The sequence below is a fragment of the Monodon monoceros genome, unplaced genomic scaffold (assembly GCF_005190385.1).
Source record: "Monodon monoceros isolate NGI ecotype Baffin Bay Population unplaced genomic scaffold, NGI_Narwhal_1 Super_Scaffold_3, whole genome shotgun sequence".
NCBI lineage: Eukaryota > Metazoa > Chordata > Mammalia > Artiodactyla > Monodontidae > Monodon > Monodon monoceros.
The window spans coordinates 31,121,802-31,145,556 of NW_021703780.1; the positions used below are offsets into that span (position 1 = coordinate 31,121,802).

The 23,755-nt window shown below is 41.0% G+C and overlaps 1 protein-coding gene across 1 annotated transcript in view; it reads right to left on the reverse strand.

Moving 5' to 3' along the window:
- Positions 1–21,313, reverse strand: part of CDC5L (cell division cycle 5 like) — a 42,710-nt gene extending 21,397 nt beyond the window's left edge. The window contains exons 1-10 of the mRNA XM_029243778.1: positions 21,144–21,313; positions 18,392–18,495; positions 16,818–16,979; positions 15,880–16,007; positions 14,388–14,487; positions 8,981–9,199; positions 7,056–7,200; positions 5,539–5,727; positions 2,358–2,506; positions 237–399 (exon numbers count right to left, since the gene is read on the reverse strand). Of these exons, the coding sequence (XP_029099611.1) occupies positions 237–399; positions 2,358–2,506; positions 5,539–5,727; positions 7,056–7,200; positions 8,981–9,199; positions 14,388–14,487; positions 15,880–16,007; positions 16,818–16,979; positions 18,392–18,495; positions 21,144–21,188 (1,404 nt within the window). The 5' untranslated portion in view covers positions 21,189–21,313. The remainder of the gene's footprint in view (positions 1–236; positions 400–2,357; positions 2,507–5,538; positions 5,728–7,055; positions 7,201–8,980; positions 9,200–14,387; positions 14,488–15,879; positions 16,008–16,817; positions 16,980–18,391; positions 18,496–21,143) is intronic.
- Between the last annotated feature and the right edge of the window lie 2,442 nt (positions 21,314–23,755).

Consider the following 23,755-nt stretch of genomic DNA (forward strand, 5'->3'; position numbering starts at 1 on the left):
TCAGCATAATCATTTCTGAAAAATATATTAAGAATAAGAAAAAGTAAGCAATAAGACCATAAGATTTCCCTTCTCAAACCCTACAAATCATGTTGCTTTTCTGGTGTCCGCAGGTGTACCGAATCTTAAGGTATATGCGATATGCACTGATAAGGGGAAAAATTTTAATTTGGTACCCATGAGATATTTTTTTAAAAACTTTTTTTAAAGAATACTAAAAGGGAATTGACATGTACCATCTGCTTCACATAAGAGGGATCACTGTAGTCTGCCATTCCATCCTCGGGATTAATGTTTAACTTGTCTCGAAGAGGCGTTCTACCCGGGGTGGAGTTAATAACTGGTTTGGGAGTTGTTCCACTCCGGGGAGTCAGGCCTTCAGATCCATGAGAAGGAGTTCTATAAAGACAGAAATTCCAATTAATGAAAGTGCCAATTTTATTGGGATTGTGCTTTCAGATGTTTTTCACATAAATTATTTTACAAGGAAAACAGAAAAGAAATAAAGATTCCAGAAATTCCATCTCCCTACCTGGTTTTTAGTTAGACCTCGAGGTTAAAATAAAGCTTTGGTTCAGCTAACTCAGTATTTACACAAAGTATATTTATCTTAATGACTTCAAATAAAGTCATTACATCTGATATTTTCTTACCTTATTAATAACTAGGTCCACCAAACATTTTTCAACCTTTTTTTTAAATAAATTTATTTATTTTTATTTATTTATTTTTGATTGCATTGGGTCTTCATTGCTGTGCGCGAGCTTCCTCTAGTTGCGGTGGCTTCTCTTGTTGTAGAGCAACGGGCTCTAGGCACGCAGGCTTCAGTAGTTCTGGCACATGGGCTCAGTAGTTGCGGCTCGTGGGCTCTAGAGCGCTGGCTCAGTAGTTGTGGCGCACGGGCTTAGTTGCTCTGCGGCTTGTGGGATCTTCCTGGACCAGGGATCGAATCCATGTCCCCTGCACTGGCAGGCGGATTCTTAACCACTGTGCCACCAGGGAAGTCCCACAACCTTTTCTTGACACATCAGGGTGGCTGAGAACACACAGTGGACAGACAGGTTGGCCACCACACTCAAGATCCCAAATGACTCCTTTCGAGTTCAGTATTTTCAACTTATCATTTGTCTCCTCCCTGCCTGTAGCTGTTGGCTATCACATCATCATCATCATAGATGTGCATACCTCAAGTACTTCCTTCCTCTACATTTTGTTTGGAAACCAAACACCAGGCTTTTAGAATCACATCTAAATATGAATAGCTCTGAGTTAGGGCTAAGAAACTCTCTAAGGAATAAAAGCCATAGACTTTGCACCTTACAGTTTAATTGTTCAAAGCCTTTTTTTTTTTTTGGTTGATTACTTCCTGTATCTTGGCTGTGTTCCAGACAGGTGGTGCTGCCAGAGTTGTTCCCAGAGGTGAGGTGAGGTGTTACCATATAACACATGGTCCCTGCCCTCAATGAGCTTACAATCTAGTTGAGAAATGAGACACCCATGGGGAAAAAGGGATTAGGCTCTCTTGCAAGCCTTGCAATTAAATATTATATAAGGTTTTGGGTGCCAATGTTTCTTGATCCTGCTGTTATGTGCAATTGTAACAGTCTTCATATACTTAACAACCGGTAGGAGGACATATTTTAAAATTAAAAGTAAACCCTAAATATTTCTAACCTTAAAAGCTCAAACTCCATTTTAATACAAATTGCTTCTATAATGTTTGTATCTTAAAAATTTTTCTTTAAAAATAGTAGCTTAAAACAAAAGAAGTATAAACAAATACTGAATTCTGAACTCCAGTTAATGATATACACAACTAGGAAGCGTTTAAGGTGAAATGGACTAATACCTGCAACTTGGAAATTATTAAAAATAAGATAGATTGATGGACGGATATGTGATTAAAGCAAACACTGTAAAATATTAACTGGAGAATTGGGTGGTGAGTATATGGATGCTTGCTTTACTATTCTTTCAATGTCTCTGAATGTTAGAAATTTTCATAATAAAATGTTGGGGGAAAAGCAACAGTAATACATACATAAAAAGGCTTAGAATTTTTATAAAATTCACCAAATCATCATTAACAATGGATTGATCTGCTCTTTTAAATCAGATTAAAAGTATTCAGAAACGAGGTGATAGCACCAGAAACCCTGAAAAAAAAAAAAGAAGCTCCATTTGGTATTTGACTATTTCCTGGATATGATAATGTTATTTGCTACTATGAGGAGAAATTAAAAAGCAAGTTAAACACTTATTTCCATTCTCTGCCAGCATTTCTAAAGCAAACATGTTGTCCAAGTCCTCGGATTCAAGTTTTTCTAAAGCAGAAAACAGTTATTTATTTACAATACCTGAATGGGGTAGAAAGAACTGTGTTTGGAGTCTGTACAACCTGCCGCTGTGGAGTCACACCTGAGAAGTCGCTCTCGTGCAAAGGGGTGTTAAGTCCACCTTTTAATGGGGTGTCCACGTTGGTCAGAGCCATGAGGTTTTGGGCTTCCTGATTAACAAGAAGGTAAAGAAGCACGTTTTAACAGTTTAGACAGGAGAGCAAATTCCTCTCTTCTTGTCCTACTACACAAATCTTGAAACAGGCAGAATTCTTATACATTTTTCTCAATGAAAACCAAGAGAGAAAACAAATACTGAGCTGTGGCAGAATTCAATACTTCCATTCCTTCTGTCAACCTAACATTAGCATGCCAGAAGTTCTGGAATAGGGATACCCTGGTAGTGCAGTGATTAAGAATCTGCCTGCCAATGCAGGGGACACGGGTTCGAGCCCTGGCCCGGGAAGATCCCACATGCCGCAGAGCAACTAAGCCCATGCGCCACAACTACTGAGCCTGCGCCCTAGAGCCCACGAACCACAACTACTGAGCCCATGTGCCACAACTACTGAAGCCCGTGCACCTAGAGCCCATGCTCCACAACAAGAGAAGCCACCGCAATGAGAAGCCCATGCACCACCATGAAGAGTAGCCCCCCACTCGCTGCAACTAGAGAAAGCCCGCGCGCAGCAACGAAGACCAACGCAACAAATAAATAAATAAATAAGAATTCCCTAATAAATAAGTTATAGGGATGTAATGTATAACACAGGGAATACAGCCAATATTTTACAGCAACTTTATATGGAGTATAATCTATAAAAATATCAAATCACTATGTTGTACACCTGAAACCTATTCAATATTATAAGTCAGCTATACTTCAATAAATAAATAAATACATTTTAAAAGTAAAACAATTTAAAAAGAAATCTCCCCAATAAAACATCCCAGCCAGTTCAGCCCACAGGAAAGTCTGGAGTCAAGGGGTCCTACCCACACCCAAGGAGTGTCTAGTCAGCTTTTAATTGCCCTACCCTTATTCCCTAGACATAGGCAAAGAACAAGATCAAAAGATATTTGAGGGGCTTCCCTGGTGGTGCAGTGGTTGAGAGTCTGCCTGCCAGTGCAGGGGACACGGGTTCGAGCCCTGGTCTGGGAGGATCCCACATGCCGCGGAGCAACTGGGCCCGTGAGCCACAGCTGCTGAGCCTGCGCGTCTGGAGCCTGTGCTCCACAATTAGACATTTAAAAATTGAACACATTTAAAAAAGAGCTCTTAGAAATTAAAAATATGACAGTAGAAATTTTAAAAAAAGATAAAATTCAGAAAATCTCCTAGCAATGAAATCAAAGTCAATTAAGACAGAAAACCAGAGAGTAATAAGTAGCAAAATAAATTAATGAAAGGGAAGAAATTTTTTAATTTTCAAAATAACTTCCCAGAATTGAAGGCCATGAGTCTATAGAATTAAAAGACCCACCAAGTACCTAGCACAGTGGTTAAAAATAGACCCACATCAAGAAACACGCATGTGAAAAAGAGAAGATCATATAAGCTTCCAGAGAAAGAAAAAACCAGGTTTCCTATTAACAACCTGAATGGCACAGGACGTATCAATAACAACAATGAAAGCCAGAAGACACTGGAGCACTGCCTTCAAAACTGTGAACAAAAACCCTTTCAATCTGGAATTCTATACCCTGTTGTACTATCAATCAGATAAGAGGGTAGGAGAGTTATTTACAGATATTCAAGGTCTTAAAAATTCCATCTCCCATGAAACCTTCCTCAGAAAGCTACTGACAGATACACTTCACCAACAAGGGAGTCAACCAAAAAAGCCAGAGACATGGGAGCCAAGAAAGAGGAGACACAAGGGACTTTCTAGGGTGACAGTGAAGGGAAAGCAAGAGAACAAGCTGTAACAAGATCTAAAGAGTAATCAGTCCAGACTAGAACATTCAGAAGTTCTGGGAACGACTTCAAGTGTTGAAAAAGGTAAGAATACCTAAAATGTGACCAGATTACAGGAGATTTACAGTTAGTATAAAGTCCAGAACTGAATTTGTGCTAAGTAATCAGAAAATTTAGCAACTAAATAAAACAAGTATTAATTCAAAGAAAAACAAAATACTGTACAGTAGAGTAATTCTAAGGCATTTTGTGCGTCAAGTGCAGTTTGACCCACAGTTTACGTAGTGAATGAATGCAGTTTACGTAGTCATAAGGTAAACCATAAATATGGAGCTAGCCAAAATTATGATTAACTATAATGGAAGATGGGAAAATGGAAAGCGTGTGTATGCACAGTAGAGGCAGAAGATGTGAGAGAGCCAGATGTTCAAATCCTTGGTGGAAAAATGCCTAAAACTGAAGAAAAACCAAAATGTAACAAGTGTCTTAGTAGTAAGGTGGTAAAAACAAAGAGCTATCACTGGTACCTCTAGAGAGCAAGCAATGAGGGGCACTGTTTTTCTTACAAAGTCTTGCAGGACTACTTGACTCCTGAATCAGTAGTCAAATTATATTTGACTATTAGAAAATTGAGATGTAAGAGTGCTAAAAGACTCAGTAGTATTCCGTTAGGTTTGTCTATTCTCTGGCATGCAGACACCCTAAAGAACACACAGGGCTTCCCTGGTGGCGCAGTGGTTGAGGTCCGCCTGCCGATGCAGGGGACACGGGTTCGTGCCCCAGTCTGGTAAGATCCCACATGCCGCGGAGCAGCTAGGCCCGTGAGCTATGGCCGCTGAGCCTGCACGTCCAGAGCCTGTGCTCCGCAATGGGAGAGGCCACAGTAGTGAGAGGCCCGCGTACCGCAAAAAAAAAAAAAAAAAAAAAAATAGAACACACAGAGCTGTACACCCTATGTGCTAAGGAGAGAGAGGGAAATAGTACTGAAGGCAGTCTATGCCAAGCTAAGTACAGAATCACAAGGAAGTTTTAAAAATTACTGACTACACGTGTTTGATTTTTTTTCCAGGACTGCTAGGCAATGTGAAATTTTTAAATGCTATGCTTTACTGACAGGATTTAGCTTCCCTACTACAGAAATCTCTAGCGGCTATGCACTCAGGACTGTTTCAAACTGCTTACCCTAAAACACACAAAACCAAACCATTTATAGTGTTCTCCTTTATAATACTTTTAAGGATAATAAACAAAGTGAAAGGCTCACTCTACCATATGGCAGCCTACCTGCAGAATTCTGTCCTGGGAAGCTGGTGTTCGTGGTGTTCTCAAAGCGATGCTGTTGTTGGTGACATTGTACTCAGACAAGAGAGTACTGGAAGCCGAGTTTGTTATGCCAGATTCCTCAGCAGTTTGACGTGCAATTTCACTTGCTTGGCCTACTTTTACAACTTCCTGGAGTTCTGCATCTGAAATCTAAAGACACAGTTATCACAGTAGCAATATTTTAACCAAGAATAACACAGCTTAAAACTTCCACATTCCAGAAGATGAACTGCTGAAGCTGTGTGATGAGTACACAGGAGCTCGTTGTAGCACTCTCTTTACTTTTTGTGGGTTTGAAAATTTCCATAATAAAGTTTTTTAAAGTCTTCCCTATTTAATGGGGGGGAGGGGGGCAGAATTCCATATGTGACATAGAATTAAGCTGCAAATACTGAAATTCCTTTTCAGTATTTCCATACTGAAATTCTTTCAAACCAAAATATTTATAAATCAAGAACATAAAATAATAGTGTTTATACAAAGCCATTTATCAATTAGGGGGAGGGTGGGCACTAAAAACCAATTAAAATATCACACAGAGTCCACAAAGCCACAAGATCCCTAAGAAAATCAAAAGGTGTTATCCTTGTAATTTTACCAAACTAAATATCCTAAGAACTAAAAAAAAATTACAGGCAAAATCTCAGTTTAAGAAATATAACTACTACGAATAACAGCATCTAACAAAATTATTTTATGTTTATGCCCAAGGATTTTGTACTGATGCAGCCAGGGCACTCATTTGCAGAAAGAAGCTGTTCAAGCCTCCTAAATCCATCCCTCTGCTCCATTTAACTGTCCAATTCTACAAAGCTGTACTCGTCAAAACAAAACAAGAGCTTATTCAAAATCCCCATGTTTCTGACCAACTATAATTCAAAGGAACAGAGCCTATGATGAGCTGAATGAATTTTCTCTTCTCCACAACTCCCATGTTGATTTTCACAGCTATTGTCTCAAAAAGAGAAGGAGGGGGCTTCCCTGGTGGCGCAGTGGTTGAGAGTACGCCTGCCGATGCAGGGGACGCGGGTTCGTGCCTCGGTCCGGGAAGATCCCACGTGCCGCAGAGTGGCTGGGCCCGTGAGCCATGGCCGCTGGGCCTGCGCGTCTGGAGCCTGTGCTCCGCAACGGGAGAGGGCGCAACAGTGAGAGGCCCGCGTACCGCAAAAAAAAAAAAAAGAGAGAGAAGGAGGTGTGACACAACAAAACATTCCCTAAAAGAAAGTGGCCTGAAGTCCACAAGGCCAAATACCACCTTTATCAGCTACAAAAAAGAGGTCTGGAGCCCTAGCCTACTGAAAAATTGCTAAGAGCTGACAATTACTTACTAAACCATCATATGAGCAGTTCAAGGCCTGATGTTTCTTAAAGGTACCAAGCACCCAGCAAAAGCCTGGCACATAGGCCCGCAAACATTTGCTGGATAAATGGTAAGCATAGGAGTTCATACAATGAAAAACCTGCTTTTATCAGATTACCTGAGGGGCAGGTAGTACTAGTTTGCTTCTCTTTTTAGTAAATTCAGAAACACCACTAGTTTGAAGAATTGCTGACGGTAAATCAGATTCTTTCTTCCTTTTCAAATGCTGCTTGTCTTTTTTTCTATCTCGTCCTTCTTTTTCACTGTCATGGATCAAGGTGGAGAACAGATTTTTTAAAGTTACATATAGGCAGCAACATTAAACGCCATATAAATAGTCATATGCTCTGAACGAAATAATCCCATTCCTAATAAAATTATGACAAAAAAGACAAAACAATATACATTAAGTTGTTCCCTATACCATTACCTACCCACTATACTCAAGAGGAATGCAGACTTAGAATATCAATAGAATTACTAAGAAAATAAGATATACTAAGCAATTTAAGCACTAAATATTAAAACTATGTAACTATAGGGCTTCCCTGGTGGCGCAGTGGTTGGGAGTCCGCCTGCCGACGCAGGGGACACGGGTTCGTGCCCCGGTCCAGGGGGATCCCACATGCCACAGAGCGGCTGGGCCCATGAGCCATGGCCGCTGAGCCTGCGCGTCCGGAGCCTGTGCTCCGCAACGGGAGAGGCCACAACAGTGAGAGGCCCGCGTACCACAAAAAAAAAAAAAAAAAAAAAAAAAAAAAAAAAAAAACTTATGTAGCTATAAAGACTATGATAAGCAAAATGTTACATATAACATGAAAAGAAAAACATAAAACTACTCCTATATTTGACTATGTTCACGTAAAAATATGTGTGTGCACATAGGAAAATGATGAAGTATACAAAAACGGAAACAATTAAATGAAGGGAACAGAATTAAAACGTGAGTTTTAAAGTTTTCCTTTAAAACTATTCTTCAATTGTTTGCTATGATTTTTTTTAATTCATATATTTTTTTAAAGGATATCTAAATCCTGACAAATGACACCAGAAAGTTGTTAACGTCTAAAGCCAGGCTCAAGGCCATCTTTTAAAGGACCAGGAAGGCCTTCTCCCCCTCTGCATGCCATCCTCTTCTTCCATCTAGTCTACTCCTTCCAAATGACTATTTTTTCTTCAATCTCTTTATTTGTAGAGGCTACCTAAAGCAAGGTCCTAATTTGAAAAATAAATACAATGGAGTACATCCAAGAAAATCCTGTTTCACAGTGACTGACATCTGCTGTTTACTAACAATTCATGTCAACAGAAATGGAAGGCCATTGGGGGAGTACTAAAAATCTCTGACAATCCTAAAAGGTTCTCCCCACAACATTCAGATATAACAATTTAAAACCTCTAAAAATCCCTAGAAATAAACAAAATCCTCTATATTCTAAGACATTTTAAAAATATACCTACTAATCGCCATTAAGTGAAAAGATTTAAAAATGCATTGGTAATGTTTTTCCTTTTAATTTCATTTAAAAAAAAACAAGAGGGAATTCCCTGGCGGTCCAGTGGTTAGAACTCACCACTTTCACCGCCGGGGCCCAGGTGTGATCCCTGGTCAGGGAACTAAGATTCCACAAAGTCTCATGGCACAGGCAAAAAACCCCAGAAAAACAAGATAAAATTTTCACTAGAAAAAAAACTAAGAAGAAGCAGACCAGATTTTGACAGATTCCTTCAGGCCATTAGTAAAATAACTAACCTCTTCCCAAAGGTACATTTCGTAAATGTTAAGACTGTGATTCTGAGTAGACAGTTCACTAAGAGCCAAGCGCTGACATTTCAAGAGCTTCGAACAGCGTTCTGTGCTAAAAGCGGTACAGCCAGGGTCACTGGTTTTCTCAGAAAGGTGAATCCATTAAATAAGTAAAAGCATTATGTAAACCACATTGTGCTAACTAAGAAATATCTGGCTCTGACAAGGATAATACGTGGCCCTCCATAAAATTACTACTATACTTTTCCATTTATAAAAACAGAAAGGCAACTTACGATCTCAGCTCCCCATCAAGATCCTGTTGTCTTAACTTTCTGAAATCGGCATCAAGAGCCTGGTAGTTTTCCTCAGAAGTATCATAGAAACCAAGAGCAGGCTTTTTTTCAAATGGGATTTCAGCGTTATAATCAACTCCTCTCTTCTTTTTTCTTTTCTTCTGAATTTCTATGCCAGCTGCTCGAAGTTCTCTTCTCTTTTGGAGGGCAGCAAGACGCCTGAAGAAAGAGAACACAAATCACCCTCAAAATCATACACCATTGGGAAAGGATGGATCATCCATCAGAGTTAAGAAAACTACCCGGTCACTTGGGGAAGAAATATTTATTTAAATCCTCACTTCACACCGTTCACCAAAATCAATTCCAGTTTTGATTTAAAGGTACACACATACACTAGAGCAAAGAGAAAAGCCAGAAGGAACTGTAAGTAAATATGTATCCAATCTCTGGATGGGAATATACTCACTTAATATAAATTAAATAAAGGGTGAAAAAAACAATCAACAGCTTTGAATTTTAAAATTTATATCCCTGTAGCACCATTTTTTAAAAATAAATATTAAAAGGCAAATAATAGGAAAAAATTTTGCACTTAGTATTAGGAATGGTTTGATATAAAGAATCTAAGCAAGTTTTTAAAAAACGTACCCAAGGAAAAGGAAGAACAAAAGGAAATAAACAGTTCACTAAGGGAAAAAAGTGCAAATAGCTAAAATGACAGAATGTACTTTAATAATCAAAGAATCACAAATTAAATCAAGTACCATTTCTACATATCTAATCAACAGCCTTCAATTTTTGCTTTGTTTTAATGGCAAGGGTGCAAACAGTGGACACTCTCTCACAATGGTAATGAGAAAGTACAGTGGTATAGCTTTCCCCAAAGAGAATTTGGAAATACACATTAATACCCCTAACTTTTTTACATTTTTAACCCAGCAATTTCACTCTTCAGTCTTAGCCTAAGGAAATAAATAGGGACATGTACAAGGCCTTAACTACAAGACTGGTTACCAAGCACTGTTCAGAAAAGCAGATAAACAGACACAACCTAAACATCCAACAATAACAAATTAGTTAAAATAATTTATAACACAGCTATAAGATAAGATATTATATGGCCATCTAAATAACCTTTAAGAAATCTGTAGGGCCTTACCTTGTGGCACAGTGGTTAAGAATCCGCCTGCCAATGCAGGGGACACGGGTTCGAGCCCTGGCCTGGGAAGATCCCACATACCGCGGAGCAACTAAGCCCGTGTACCACAACTACTGAGCCTGCGCTCTAGAGCCCACGTACCACAACTACTGAAGCCCGCACGCCTAGGGCCCGTGCTCTGCAACGAGAAAAGCCACTGCAATGAGAAGCCCGCGCACCGCAACGAAGAGTAGCCCCCGCTCGCCGCAACTAGAGAAAGCCCACGTGCAGCAACGAAGACCCAAAGCAGCCAAAAATAATAAATAAATAGATATAGATAAATAGAAAGAAATCTATAGCTAGATAGATAAATAGAAAGAAATCTGTAAATCTACTCTGACATGGAAAGATGCTCAAGACACATTGCTGTTTAAAACAATGTTACAAAGTTTACATGTTATGGAGCAACGTGTAAAATTATATGCATATCTATCAGTGAATACGTGCATGGGGAGATGTGAAGGATGTTCACCCGAACAGTAACAGTGATAATCATAGGAGGTTGGAATTTCATTTTTTACTTTTTCCTTTGTACTTTCCCAAGATGCTATAACGTTAATGATTCAATGATTAGAAAAGCTATTCAGAATATTAAAGAGGGGAAAAATCAAATTATAAAACAGTATATAGGAGCAATTTCACAAACCCACTCCCCAGCAAAACTGACAAAAATTATTAAAAAAAAAAAAAAAAGTTAAGTCTCTGGAAGGGATCCTAAAGGAGATACAGCAAATGAAGAAATGTTTATTCAAGAAAATCTACAAAAATTCGATAAGAAAAGTGAGAGCCTGCAGTATTCAAATCAAGACCCACTCCCTCTTCTCTTCTCCCGTCCCAGCTCAGGGAGACAGAAACTCCACTCCACACTTGGTGCAGCCAAGAACACAGGGTTCTCTCTCCGCTCCAGCTCCCTGGCTTTCATTCCAGGAGGGGCAGGACAGCAGCATTTCTCATCCTGCCTCCAGGAAGCCACTGCAGAGGCTAAGTTCAGACAAGAGTGACTGAGAAGGAGGGGCTTCCTTCTTCTGCCCAGGGGCTCTACCTTGGGCACAGTGCTACTGAGAATACTGGAGCCCAACCTGGGCCTGTGGGATGAGGGTCAGGGTTAGGGGACCTGGGGCTGCTGCCTACCCCCACCCCCGACACTGAACACTCAGCTCCTAAAGTGGGTGTGTCACTCAACGACAAGTACATCAGCACCCCTGGATAGAACAGAGAATTCCAAACTCTCCCCAAAGAAACTGACTTCATTTGCAAAAGGAAATGGAGACTTTCAGGCCTCAGGGCACTCTCAAAAACAGTGGAAGTCTGGATGAAAGGCAACTGTGAAGAAACCGACAGATTCTTTGGACATGCAGCTAAACTGCAGGCCCACTAGTTTGCCAGAGAGAATTAATCTCTTTGGAAAAGTGGGAGAAGCCCTCCTGGGATGAGAACAACTACCAAACACTGACCTCAGAAACTATCCCTTCAAAGGAGCCGAAGTTTGATTGGAACACTTTGTGGAGCAATTTATGCCTCAAGCCATCGTTGAAAACAATAGAGCAATAAACTGGCAATTAGTAGAGTTTAACAGCTGGGTGTAGCCAGGGAAGAAGATGTCAAAGAAAGTCCTGTCAAAACCACCTCATCCCAAGGCGACTGTGGGCACACCCAAGACTGTGTCCCCATGAGGAGCAACATCAGAAGCTTCACATTTCTGGGTGAGGAATGGGAGAACAGACTTCACTAAAATAATCCAGCTAGTCACTAAAGGAGTAAGTAAGCAAGCAACAGTAACAAGGAGTGGATGGGGGCAACACAGTACCCAGAACTGCTACAATATATCATCCAAAGTGTCCAGTTCTTAACAAAAAAAGGTGAGACATGCAAAGAAACAGGAAAGCATGACCCACACCAGAAAATAAGCAGGCAACAGAAACTGCCCGTGAGAGCAACCAGATGTCAGCTTTCACAGACTTCAAAGGAGACATTACAAGTATGTTCAAAGAACAAAAGGTAAGCACGATTAAAGAAGGAAGGTAGGATGAAAATGTTCATCAAATAGAGAAAATTAACAAAAATAAATAATTAAAAAGAACCAAATGGGGCTTCCCTGATGGCGCAGTGGTTGAGAGTCCGCCTGCCGATGCAGGGGACACGGGTTCATGCCCCGGTCCGGGAGGATCCCACATGCCGCGGAGCGGCTGGGCCGGTAAGCCATGGCCACTGAGCCTGCGCGTCCGGAGCCTGTGCTCCGCAAAGGGAAAGCTGAGACGAAAACTTCACTAGAACAGATTCGAAGTAAAGAATTAGCCAAGATGAAGACAGATGGATAGAGATTATGCAATCCAAAGGAAAGGGGAAAAAAAAAAAAGAATGAAGAAATACGAACAGAGCCTCACAAAAAGGTGGAACACCATTAAGTGCACAACATATGCACAGTAGGAATATCAAAAGGAAAAAGGAGATGTTTTTCTAATGTTTCTAAAACATTAGAAAAAGGAGAACACCGGCTGAAAATTTCGCAAATTTATTGAAAATCATTAACCTACACATCCAGGAAGCTCAACGAACTGCAAGTAAGATAAACATTAAGAAATGCACAAACAGAAATATTATACTAAAAATGATGAAAGACAAGGAGAAAATCTTGTAAACAGAGAGAGAAAAACGATTCATCACTTACAAGGGAACCCCAGTAAGATTAACTTCTCATCAAAATAGTCTATACAGTATGATCTAATTTTACACAAATGTTACTGTATGTGTAGTACACATAAATGTATGTCTATATTGAGAAGAGAAAGGTTTGAAGGGACACATTTCATAAGTAATTTTATTCTTTAAATAAAACAAAGACTTCAAATGACATTAGAAAACCTTTACAATATTATGCTAAGTGAATATAACCAAGCTATGTAGCATTGTATCAACCATGCCCCAAAAAGAAAATAGTACAATACTATATTTTGTAGGAAAAGTGTTATTACTTTTATAATCAATAAAAAGCTTTAAGTTATAAAACAGATCTGTAATTTAACACTTAAATAATCCTGCAGTACATTCTCCATACACACCAATCTAGTTAATGACAAGATATACGCACAAGTTATAAAGATGTTCTACAAGAAAATCTACAAGAAAGTGTAGGGTAAATTTAAATCTGGAAAAATGTATTTGTTGAAGCAAGCAATACCAACCATACTTGGAGATTTTCATATATATATACCTGTCATATCCCTGGGCCAATCCACATGGTTAAAAGGCTCAAACAATTTTGGTCCCCAAACAACCATGGACAAAAATGGAAAAATGAGTTTTTTTACCTTACTCACATTACTTAACCCTAAATAGTATACGGAACAGAAAGGTGACTAAGACCCAGCAGAAAATTTAGAACCTCCTCTTAGCTTCTGTTTACTGTCCCAGGCCAGTCATACTCCCATCACAAGTAACTATTCTGGGCTAGTGGTTGTCCAGCTATGCCAAAAAGCATCCTCTGGCATAAAAGAATCCTCCATCCCAGGATCTGGCACTTCACAGCCATTACTGGGGAAACCATCAACACAATGCTAGTTATTAGGTCAGGAAGTATCAATACTTCCCAGCTTAGGGACCAAAAAAGGTAGTTGTGGAGGCTGGGGAGGCTATTCCAATGCCTGAATTCCAAAAGCTAATAAGCTCTTATAAAGTTCAAGTTTTCCCTTTAACCACTTCATCTGGGTTTCTAGGCCATTAGAAATGATGTCAACCATGGATCTAACCAAAAGGGAGGGGAAAGTAGAGAAAACCTTGAGCAGAGGGCAATACTTAATTCCACTCACTTTTTAAATACAAATTTCTATGACAGCCTAAAATGTGGTTCAAGGCTCATTAACTCCCTCCATGTTCAGCTGAGTCTCCTGTTTCACAGCCGTTGCCTGCCCAACGCTAATCAATGAGAGTAGCTAATTGGCAGTCACACCACAGTCCCAGAGCCCCGTGTGTCCTCCAGCCATCTGACGCCAAGATGGCTACAACAAATGAAGCTCCCCCATGCTAACAGTTCAAATCCAACACACCAAGACATACATGTATGTCTATAGCCGGGCATTACTTCTGCCATGTTGGAATTAGACAACTCTAGTTATCATTCACCCAACAGGGTTGATAAATCACACAGTTTTACTGGGCCTAAGGATGCACAGACTAATTTGTTCAACTACAGATGGAAAACAACCATACCTTGCTTCTTCCAACTGTTTCTCCCTCGCTTTCCTCTTGGCTTTCTTTCCCTGAGTATTAGCCAGGCGGGCTCTAGCTTCAGAAAGCATCTCCAATTCATCTGCAAAAATAAAGAGAACAAAAACTAACTTCTCCAACAGAAGCAAGGTGAGAGACATACCCTACTGCTTAAGATGAGAAAACCCATCAATATCATCGTTATATGGTGCAGCATAAAGGAAACAGCTTGGGTTTTTAAGTCAAACCTAAGTTAAAAATCGTGCCACCACTGGACAGTCATGTGACTCTGGATAATAACGCTTCACCACGTATAAAATGGGCACAACAATTCCTACTTCACAGGGATGTTGAGAAGAACTAAGGGAAAAGAAATAGGTAAAGCATCTAGCAAATACTCATTAAACAGTGGCTATAATTATCATATCCTTCATTATCGTCAACTATCTGGCACAGCACGAATTGTGAAATATTGTAAAAACTACTGTTTAATTATAAGGGAACTGACAATCTTCATTATCATTTTTCCTTCATTTTTTTCCTCAGAACTATTTCTCTCCTCCAGTATATTTTCCATAGCTCCCCAGAGGAGAACAAATTTCATTACTGATACCTTAGAGCAATTCCTACGCAAGGGAGTCCAATGAAATCACAAGGGAACTTTAAAAAACAAAAAAACCCTCAGATTCCAGGATTACCCTCCATTCCCGCCCCCACCAACTTACTGACGCAGACCTCCTGGGGAAGCCCTGGTACCTTTATTTTTTAAAGTTTGCCATGTGACAGTGATGCAGCCAGCCTAGCCACAGTCTGCCTTTGGGAACAACTACCTTCAAACTTTTAAATTAAAAACTCAACAAATATTCACTGAATGCTTCAGGACAACCCTGTGAAGTAAGATAGATATTATTACTCTCCATCTGACAGGAAAGAGAACCAAAGTTCAGAGAGATTATATGACTCACCTAAAGTCAAATAGCTAATAAGTGGCAGACATGGCACTAAACTAGATTAAAATCTAGTTCCTCTGATTCCTGATTCAATGTCTCAAAAAGGCATCATAAGTCTCCCTCATGGTATTGTAGTGTTGCCCTTTCAAGAAGATCAAACTTCCTGTCTGGAGTCAAAAAAGTAGTTAGTAGGAGCACTGGATCCCCAAATCCTGACTTGTTGCCTCTCTCCTCAGAATAGAAATGAGAACACAGAATCCTCAAGAGCTTACCTCTAGCCACCAGGAAATGTCCAGTAATATCACACTGCTTAACTTACTAAATGAATCGAAACATCAAAAGATAAAGGGACATTATACAAAAAGAGCAATTACTCTATGACAGAAGGTTGGACACACCTGGAAAGATACTTAGAGTAACAACTACAGACAGAACTGCAATTTGAAAAAGTCAGAGGAGTTTAGAAAAGAACTAAGAGAGTTAAAAGAAGGCCTGAGAAGTCTATGGTTACCAAAGAAATAAAGTCCTCACAAAAATACACTTACCCTCATCCATATCAATCGGATCAGGCCGTGCTGGTTTTGTTTCTGGATTTGGATCTATTTCTCCAGGTTTAAGTTTTCGTGGATCATCTGTTGTTTCCTCTTCATTGTCTCTCTGGGCAGCTTTATCCCTAGGAATGAGCCCAGAGTAATCAGTCACACTACCACCCGTTTAGTCTTAGAAATACCAGGTTCCCTAGTGCTGGCACCCTTTTCTTTGAAAAACCCAACGGATGGGCATTAACAAAAATAAAGCATTTCTACTATTGCTTCACCTGAAAAGAGATGGTTTTAAATTTCTCTCTAATTTCAGTGTTTCCATTCACCATGAAACAGGATCCAAGCAGCTCCCTAAATCACAAATGCAGCAGAGCCACACAAAAAAACTTTTAGAGAAGAATCAAGATGTTCCAATGGTTAACTCTCAGCAGTATGACTATGGGTGATTTTTATTTGCTTTTTCACTATTTTTTTCCCAGATTTTCTATGATGAACATGTTTGATTTGTATAACTTTTTTTTTTAGTATTTATTTATTTATTTGACTGCGCTGGGTCTTAGTTGGGGCACGCAGGATCTTCGTTGCAGCATGCGGGATCTTTCAGTTGCAGCATGTGGGCTCTCAATTGCAACATGCGGGATCTAGTTCCCTGACCAGGGATCAAACCCAGGCCCCCTACACTGGGAGCGTGGAGTTTTAACCACTGGACCAGGGAAGTCCCTGTATAATACTTTTTAATTATTTCTTTAAAAAGTACATAAAAGGAGACATAATCTTGATCAACCACACGAGACTTGGAATATACAATCCAATAGCTTTAGCTCCTCTGGCTTTATTCAGATCTGTAACTAATGTTTAAGGACAGAAAATGCTAAAAGTGTATTCAGCTTCATTCAGAAGATATACACACATTTTAATACTGCTTTTGGAGATTCACTTACAGAAGAAATTCATAGTGTTCCAAACACTGGGCAGCTGTTCTTCCAATGATTGGAGCAATGGTCCTCCACTGAGTTGGCATCAACTTGGCCAAGTGCAAGAGTTTTTCCTCTTCTTCTCTGGACCATTCCGTTTTCTTAATGCTGGGATCCAGCCACTCATACCTATTAAAAAGACATCATTTTATACCTTAATCAGTCACCCAGCATGAATATCCTCCTTACGTATTAGACATACAGGCTTCTAGTATCTGAAAAATGCAAGCTAACTCTCATCCTTCAATCACAAAAGCTGGTTTTTTTTTAACAACAGAATATTCCCTATTTGGTTAAACTTACCCCATTCCAAATACCCTATCTCACTAAATTCTACCGTATCTTAATTATGCAAGGTTAGTAATGCTTAAGAAAGGTAACATGACTGAAACATGATCATATGCCTTCCTTCTCAACTACCAATTGTTTCCATTCATCTTACACTTTATTAGAGGTTTTGCATTTATAAATAAGACAAAACCACCTCATATTTTCATAGTGTTTCTAGTTTTCATAGTACTTTCTGGTGCTTTGACTTGATTCTTACAACACCTTGGCTTACTTCTTTAAGCATTTGACTTACACTCACTAAATGCTTTTCAAAATTGTATTTGTTTGGTGAGTTTTTTAATTTAATAAAACTACTATGTCATCTCTGTCTTTCCTCATGCTCCACCTGACCCAGCTTTTCTATCCAGTCTACTTAGCTGGATGAGAGGCCTGCAAACAATATATAAACCTTACCAAACAAAGTGGTAGGAGCTTAGCTCCACTAACAGAACCAGAAATCAGAGCCACTTATGCAGGCTGAGGACCATCTTCCTCTTTGTGGGCCAATCTCTACATTCTGATCCTTTTCTCTACCCAGGTGCCCAGGAAATTAGGTCACTCTTATACAATCCAAAATATGATCCTAGTACCACATGGGTCAGGGCTGGGGCCAGATCACTCATGCCAAAAATACATGTAAAGAACTTAATATGTCCACTACCCTGTGACTTAAAAGGGGGCACCACAGATGTAATGTTGGGTTATGTTATATTCTGGGGAAGCAAATATACAATGTTTCAACGATTCATGAGGAAACTCAACTACTGTAAGCTAGCCTAGAAAAGTAACCATTATTTATCATTTATTTCTTTGGGAAAGTAAGTTCAAAAACAATCCACTTAGAAACTTTTGGAATACAATCCATTTATAAGCTAGGGTCCATCTGTACCTAAAAGTCGTTTTATTTCATGCTTCACAAAGCACTCTCAAACAACATTAACTCATTTGAGCCTCACATCTCCATCAGTTAGGGCCAAGTATTATCCCCAGTTGGGAGAAAATAGTGGTAGGAAAGAGGGGCTAGAAAATGGCTTGCCTAAGATCACATAGGAAGCAAATGACAGCTAATTCTTAAATCTAAATTCCCATCTCCCACTCCATACTTTGTTATATCACAATGCCTGCTTTCTTTGGTAAGGTTCAAAGAAATGACATTTCCCTCATCATAATTAAGGTCATTTTGTGTTTTCCACTCATTAACTGGTACATACCATCTGGCTTTGCACTGCTTTGCTGATTTTCTATGCAGCAGTGAGGCAATCCTAGACCACTGGTTTTTCCCATATTTCATTACCGCTGCCTTCAAAATTTCATCCTAAAAATTGTTGAAGAAAAACAGTGTATTCAATCACAAAACTCCAAGTGAGAAAAGACAAAATTAAAATTAACTCTAACAGAGCTGTGCTATGGAGAAAGAGAGATATCAACACACACATATATCCTAGATTTAAAAAGAAAGTACAAAACTTCATTACAATAATTTAAAAAAAGCAAGCCAGAATCAGTGAAATGCAAGAAATTAAGAACTCCCTTAGAGGGATTTCCCCAGTGGCGCAGTGGTTAGGAATCCACCTGCCAATGCAGGGGACACAGGTTCGAGCCCTGGTCTGGGAAGATCCCACATGCCATGGAGCAACTAAGCCCGTGCACCACAAATACTGAGCCCGTGTGCCACAACTACTGAAGCCCGTGCGCCTACAGCCCGTGCTCCGCAACAAGAGAAGCCACCGCAATGAGAAGCCACCGCAATGAGAAGCCCGCGCAATGCAACGAAGAGAAGCCCGCGCAATGCAACGAAGAGTAGCCCCCGCTCGCCGCAGCTAGAGAAAGCCCACGCGCAGCAACGAAGACCCAATGCAGCCAAAATAAATTAATAAAATTAATTAATTTTAAAAAAAAGAACTCCCTTAGAAGGACATCCTACCCTCCCTTACACACAACCCCTTCCCTATCCCATCCAGTAATTGGGAATGGGTACAGTGTGTGGCTGTTATTCTCTTCAAAGGAATATGGCTCATTCATTTATTCATTCATAGAAAAAACATTCCCTGAACACCAACCTTGTACCAGGTCTTGTGTACTTAGGGAAAGAGAATCAAATAGGACACATCCAGCCCTCAAGAAGCAAGTCAAGACTCAGGTGAATCCAATCTCTAACCCAGGCTTCCTGCCTCCGGCTTACGAATAGCATTTTCTCTTCAGTCCCATAACCCCAACTCTGACCCAAGAATCCACATCTCAGGTCTAACCTAAGAATTAAGTATTTCCCCCGAAGTCACCGGCCAACTGTCTCCAGACTCCCCCAGTCTCTAGACACTATTTCACCAGGGCACCCATTGCAATATGGAATTCACCAATCCCAGGAGAGCCCGGCAAGCTAAATCACAGACACCAGGGATATTAGAGACATAGATGAATGCTCTTGGGGCATTTTACTTTTAGGCTTTTTTCCACATTGAACTAGAGCTACATGCCTCATACATGAGCCACTCCACACCGTATCATCACAGACTCAAAGACTGCAGGGCTTGGGCCACATCATAGGAATCCTGCTGTTACTCGATTTTTGTACATGTCTCTCCCACAGAAGTCGTCTCTTCTCCAACTTAAACAGCCTGGTTCCCTCTGTTCAAGTTGAGGCAAGGTTCTCACTGACTTTATGTGTAACTTTGTTGCAGTACTGCTATACTTAATCACATCTTCAAGGAAGTATATACAACAATTATCTATCCTACTAGATCCATTCAGCAAAATTTCCCAAGCAAATTTTGTTTGGTACTGTCCTAGTTTCTAAAGATACCAAGATCTGGTCCTGCCCTCTTGCAGTGCTGTCTACTGAGGAAAAGAAATAGCAACTAGCACTTACTGCAAGATTACTATGTGACAGACCCTGTTCTAAATGTTCCAAATGTAGTGACTCATTTAGTCCCCAAGACAGGTAGGTATTATTATCATCCCCATTAGAAAACTGAGGCTCTGAGAGGTTAAGAAACCCTCCCAGCATCACAAAGAAGGATGTGATGCTTGCAAAAAGACAAAGCAAACTATAACAGGTGGATGAAAGAGTTGTCATGGGACCACTGGGGGTGCAACTACTTTTTACAGGATGAACAGGCAAAAATTCCAGAAGAGTTTCTGGACTGGTTTTTGAAGGAAGGTCAGAAAGATGCCAAGCAGTAGGAGGATATTCCAAGAAGGCATAAGATGTAAAATGACACAGAGCATGAAAAAATATGGTGTTCTCGGGAAACTGACAAATTCAGTGCACTATGAACACCAACTCCACTAAAACCTCGTTTCTATTTTCCTCATTTACTGTTCTCTGGCTCACCAATGGCATGATCCACTACATTTCTGGAAGAAAAGAGACTACTGAAGGCCTATCTGGCTTCTATCCAAGCTGAAGCGGAATGACAGGAAGACACAGGCCTTGGGATCTGACGGGAGGGCGGACAAGTTATGCCTTGATCACAGATGACCGCAGGGATGCGGGCATAAACGGGCACTTTGAACCTGGCACTCAAACTGCTTCCCGTCTGCAAGGAAGTCAAGAAAAAAACAAAGTTGTCGCCACAGCACTTCTTCATTTTTGAATATCAGAGAGAGGCACGATGCCTGGGCTGAGGAACGGGGGTGCCCCAAAGACCGACTCTAGCGGTTATCCTAGCTCTCCCACCACAGTGAGTTCCACCAGGGCAGAGGGCGCGTCCTCAATTCAACAAATGTTCACTGAGGGCCTAACGAGTGCCCGGTAGGTAATCAAATGGTTAAATCACAGTCCCCGTCCTTCAGGTGCTCAGATAACGTAGGACCGGGCACAAGGTAAAGGCCCCGAAGGTCGGCCCCGCACCGCCCCCCACGCAGACCCCGCAAGCAACCTCCCCGCCTCCCCGACCTCCGCGCGCCTGCGCACCAGCAGCCGGAGGGGCGGAGGGCAGCGGACGGCGGGAAAAGGGAACTTACCTCAGTATTCCTCCACACGCCCCCCTTGATCATAATTCGAGGCATCTTGGCGGCGGGGTGTCTCGGCAAGCGGCCGAGTGGAGCTTCTAAGAAGTAGTAACGGCGCTGCCGCCACGGAACCCAGAGCCGTCACTTCCTCCAAGCACAACCTTCTGCTTTGAAGAGCTCTGCGCAGGCGCAAGGCGGGGTTTGGGGTTGGGGGAGAAGTATGAGTAGCAAGTCTCGCGAGAACTCGAGTGACTGAAAGGAAATAAGTGCTTTGCTGTTAAAGCTCTACTCTAGGAAGACTGACAGAAAGTCATCAAACCACTCTAAGCCAAAGCGCCCTACGCCGCACGCATGCCCAAAATAGATTGGAAGAAGCCATGGCTCTCGCGAGATATCGGCAGTGGCTCTTGGCAGAGAATGTAGTGCTGGGGTTGGTTGTGACGTCACCTGGTGGCAGAGAATAGGAACGTGGCGCGTGTAGAGTTTAAGCCCAGCTGGTCTAAAAAGAACTTTGTTGATTTATTAATTTAGCACTTTATCAGGCATTTAACTGATAGGAATTTATTCACAGAATACTCAGGAAAACGCAATAGCTTATTTAAGCCTAAATTTCCTAACCTGGAGGTAATAATAGTACCAACTTCGTAGGGTCGTCTTAAGGATTAAATGAGATCGTAAACCTAGCATAGTATCTGATACATAATAAGTGATCACAAAAGTGGCAACTGTTACTACAAGAAGCGCAACCCCAAGTGATCAGTGGTTGTCCCAGAAATCCACAGAAATGTCATGTCAGAGTTTTTCATTCATTGCTATTCAGTCTGTGTGGATTAATAGTAGAGAGTTACCATCGATAGGTACTGGTATTAGACAGACTCGGTCTGGGTTGAAATCTTGGCTCTCTCATCAGCTTGGGTAATAACCTTGCTGAATCTCAGCATCCTCATCTGAAAAGTGGAGTTAACAATTCATACCTCATAAATTTGAGGGACAAATTAGTTGAAAGATACCTAAAACCCAGTGAGGTAGGGATTGCCAAACTGCCATTCCACCTCCCCATTACTCACTTGGTCTCCTTCACCATTCAAAAACATCTCTTTGGAGCCAGCCCTGGAAGGCATGAAAATGCCTTTCTCTTTATAGTTCTTCATTTCTCCATTTGCCTCTTCTGAGAGAGTACAGAACTTTCCGGTTATATATATATATATATATATATATATATATACTGTTTTTCCTTGAAATAGGAAATTGTAGCAATAAAATCACTAGTTTGTTGAGAGGACAGTGTTAGATTATGAAGAACACACAGATGTGTGTGTTCTGGTGACAAGCCATATTTTCTGTCTCTGGACGGAGGTCCAGGGATAATGCTTCTCTGTAGAATGTGTGACCATTACTTCCTGCCAACCCCACCCCCAACATGCACTCAGCTACAGTGGTTACAAGTGTCTCTCTGTCTCTCTCTGTCTCTCTCTGTCTCTCTCTCTCTCACTCACACACACACACACACACACACACACACACACACACACACACTGGCCATTTGATTGATCTGATCAAAGTTGAACCAATTAAGTCTCCTCCCCAGGAATTTTGACACTGAAACCTAGAAGAAGCCAGTCTCTCTGCTGGCCAATGAATCTCTAACATGTGAAGCCCAGGAGTTGCCTGCCACCATGTTTTGTACAACGTAGACTAAGAAAAGAAGAAAGCAGGTCCCAGGTGCATTGAGAGGAGCAGAGAGGAGAGTACAGAAAGACAGAGATAGGTCTTGGCTGCACCACTGTCCCTGGATCCAATATGTTCCTCTGTCCTTGGTGCATCCCTGTCCTTGAGTTGTTGTTGTTTTTTTAATATTATTTTACAATCTACTGTTTTCTTAATTTTTAAAATTTATTTATTTATTTTTGGCTGCATTGGGTCTTCGTTGCTGCGCGCAGGCTTTCTCTCGTTGTGGGGAGCAGGGGCTACTCTTCATCGCGGTGCACAGGCTTCTCATTGCGGTGGCTTCTCTCGCTGCAGAGCATGGGCTCTAGAGCGCAGGCTCAGTAGTTGTGGCGCACGGGCTTAGTTGCTCTGTGGCATGTGGGATCTTCCTGGACCAGGGCTCGAACCTGTGTCCCCTGCATTGGCAGGAGGATTCTTAACCACTGTACCACCAGGGAGGCCTCCTGTCCTTGAGTTCCAATGATTAGTTCCCCTTTTGGCTTCAGTCAGTTGGAATTGGGTATCTGTTATTTGTAAGCCAGATTCCTAACACATCCAGAGTTGAACCGGTCCTCTCTGAAGAGCCATTTCAGATCTAACATTCCAAGAGCCCATGATGATGGCTTCTCCTTCCCACTCAGCACCACCTTTACACCCCCTCCATGTCACCTTTTCACCAAATAGAAAAAGTGCCCCTTCCTCAAGATACTTTATTGACACCTGCTGGAAAATTGTCACAAAATACTGATGTTTTGAGAACAAGGCACTTACTAGAAGAAAATTAGATCTCCCATGCCTATGATACAAATTGCACCCCCTTAGGGGCATGCGTTTTACAACCTGCCCATTAGGACAGAGCAGCCCTGTCAAAAGTCCCCCAAAGGCACCCTTGAACACGCAGACTGCATGTCTAATCG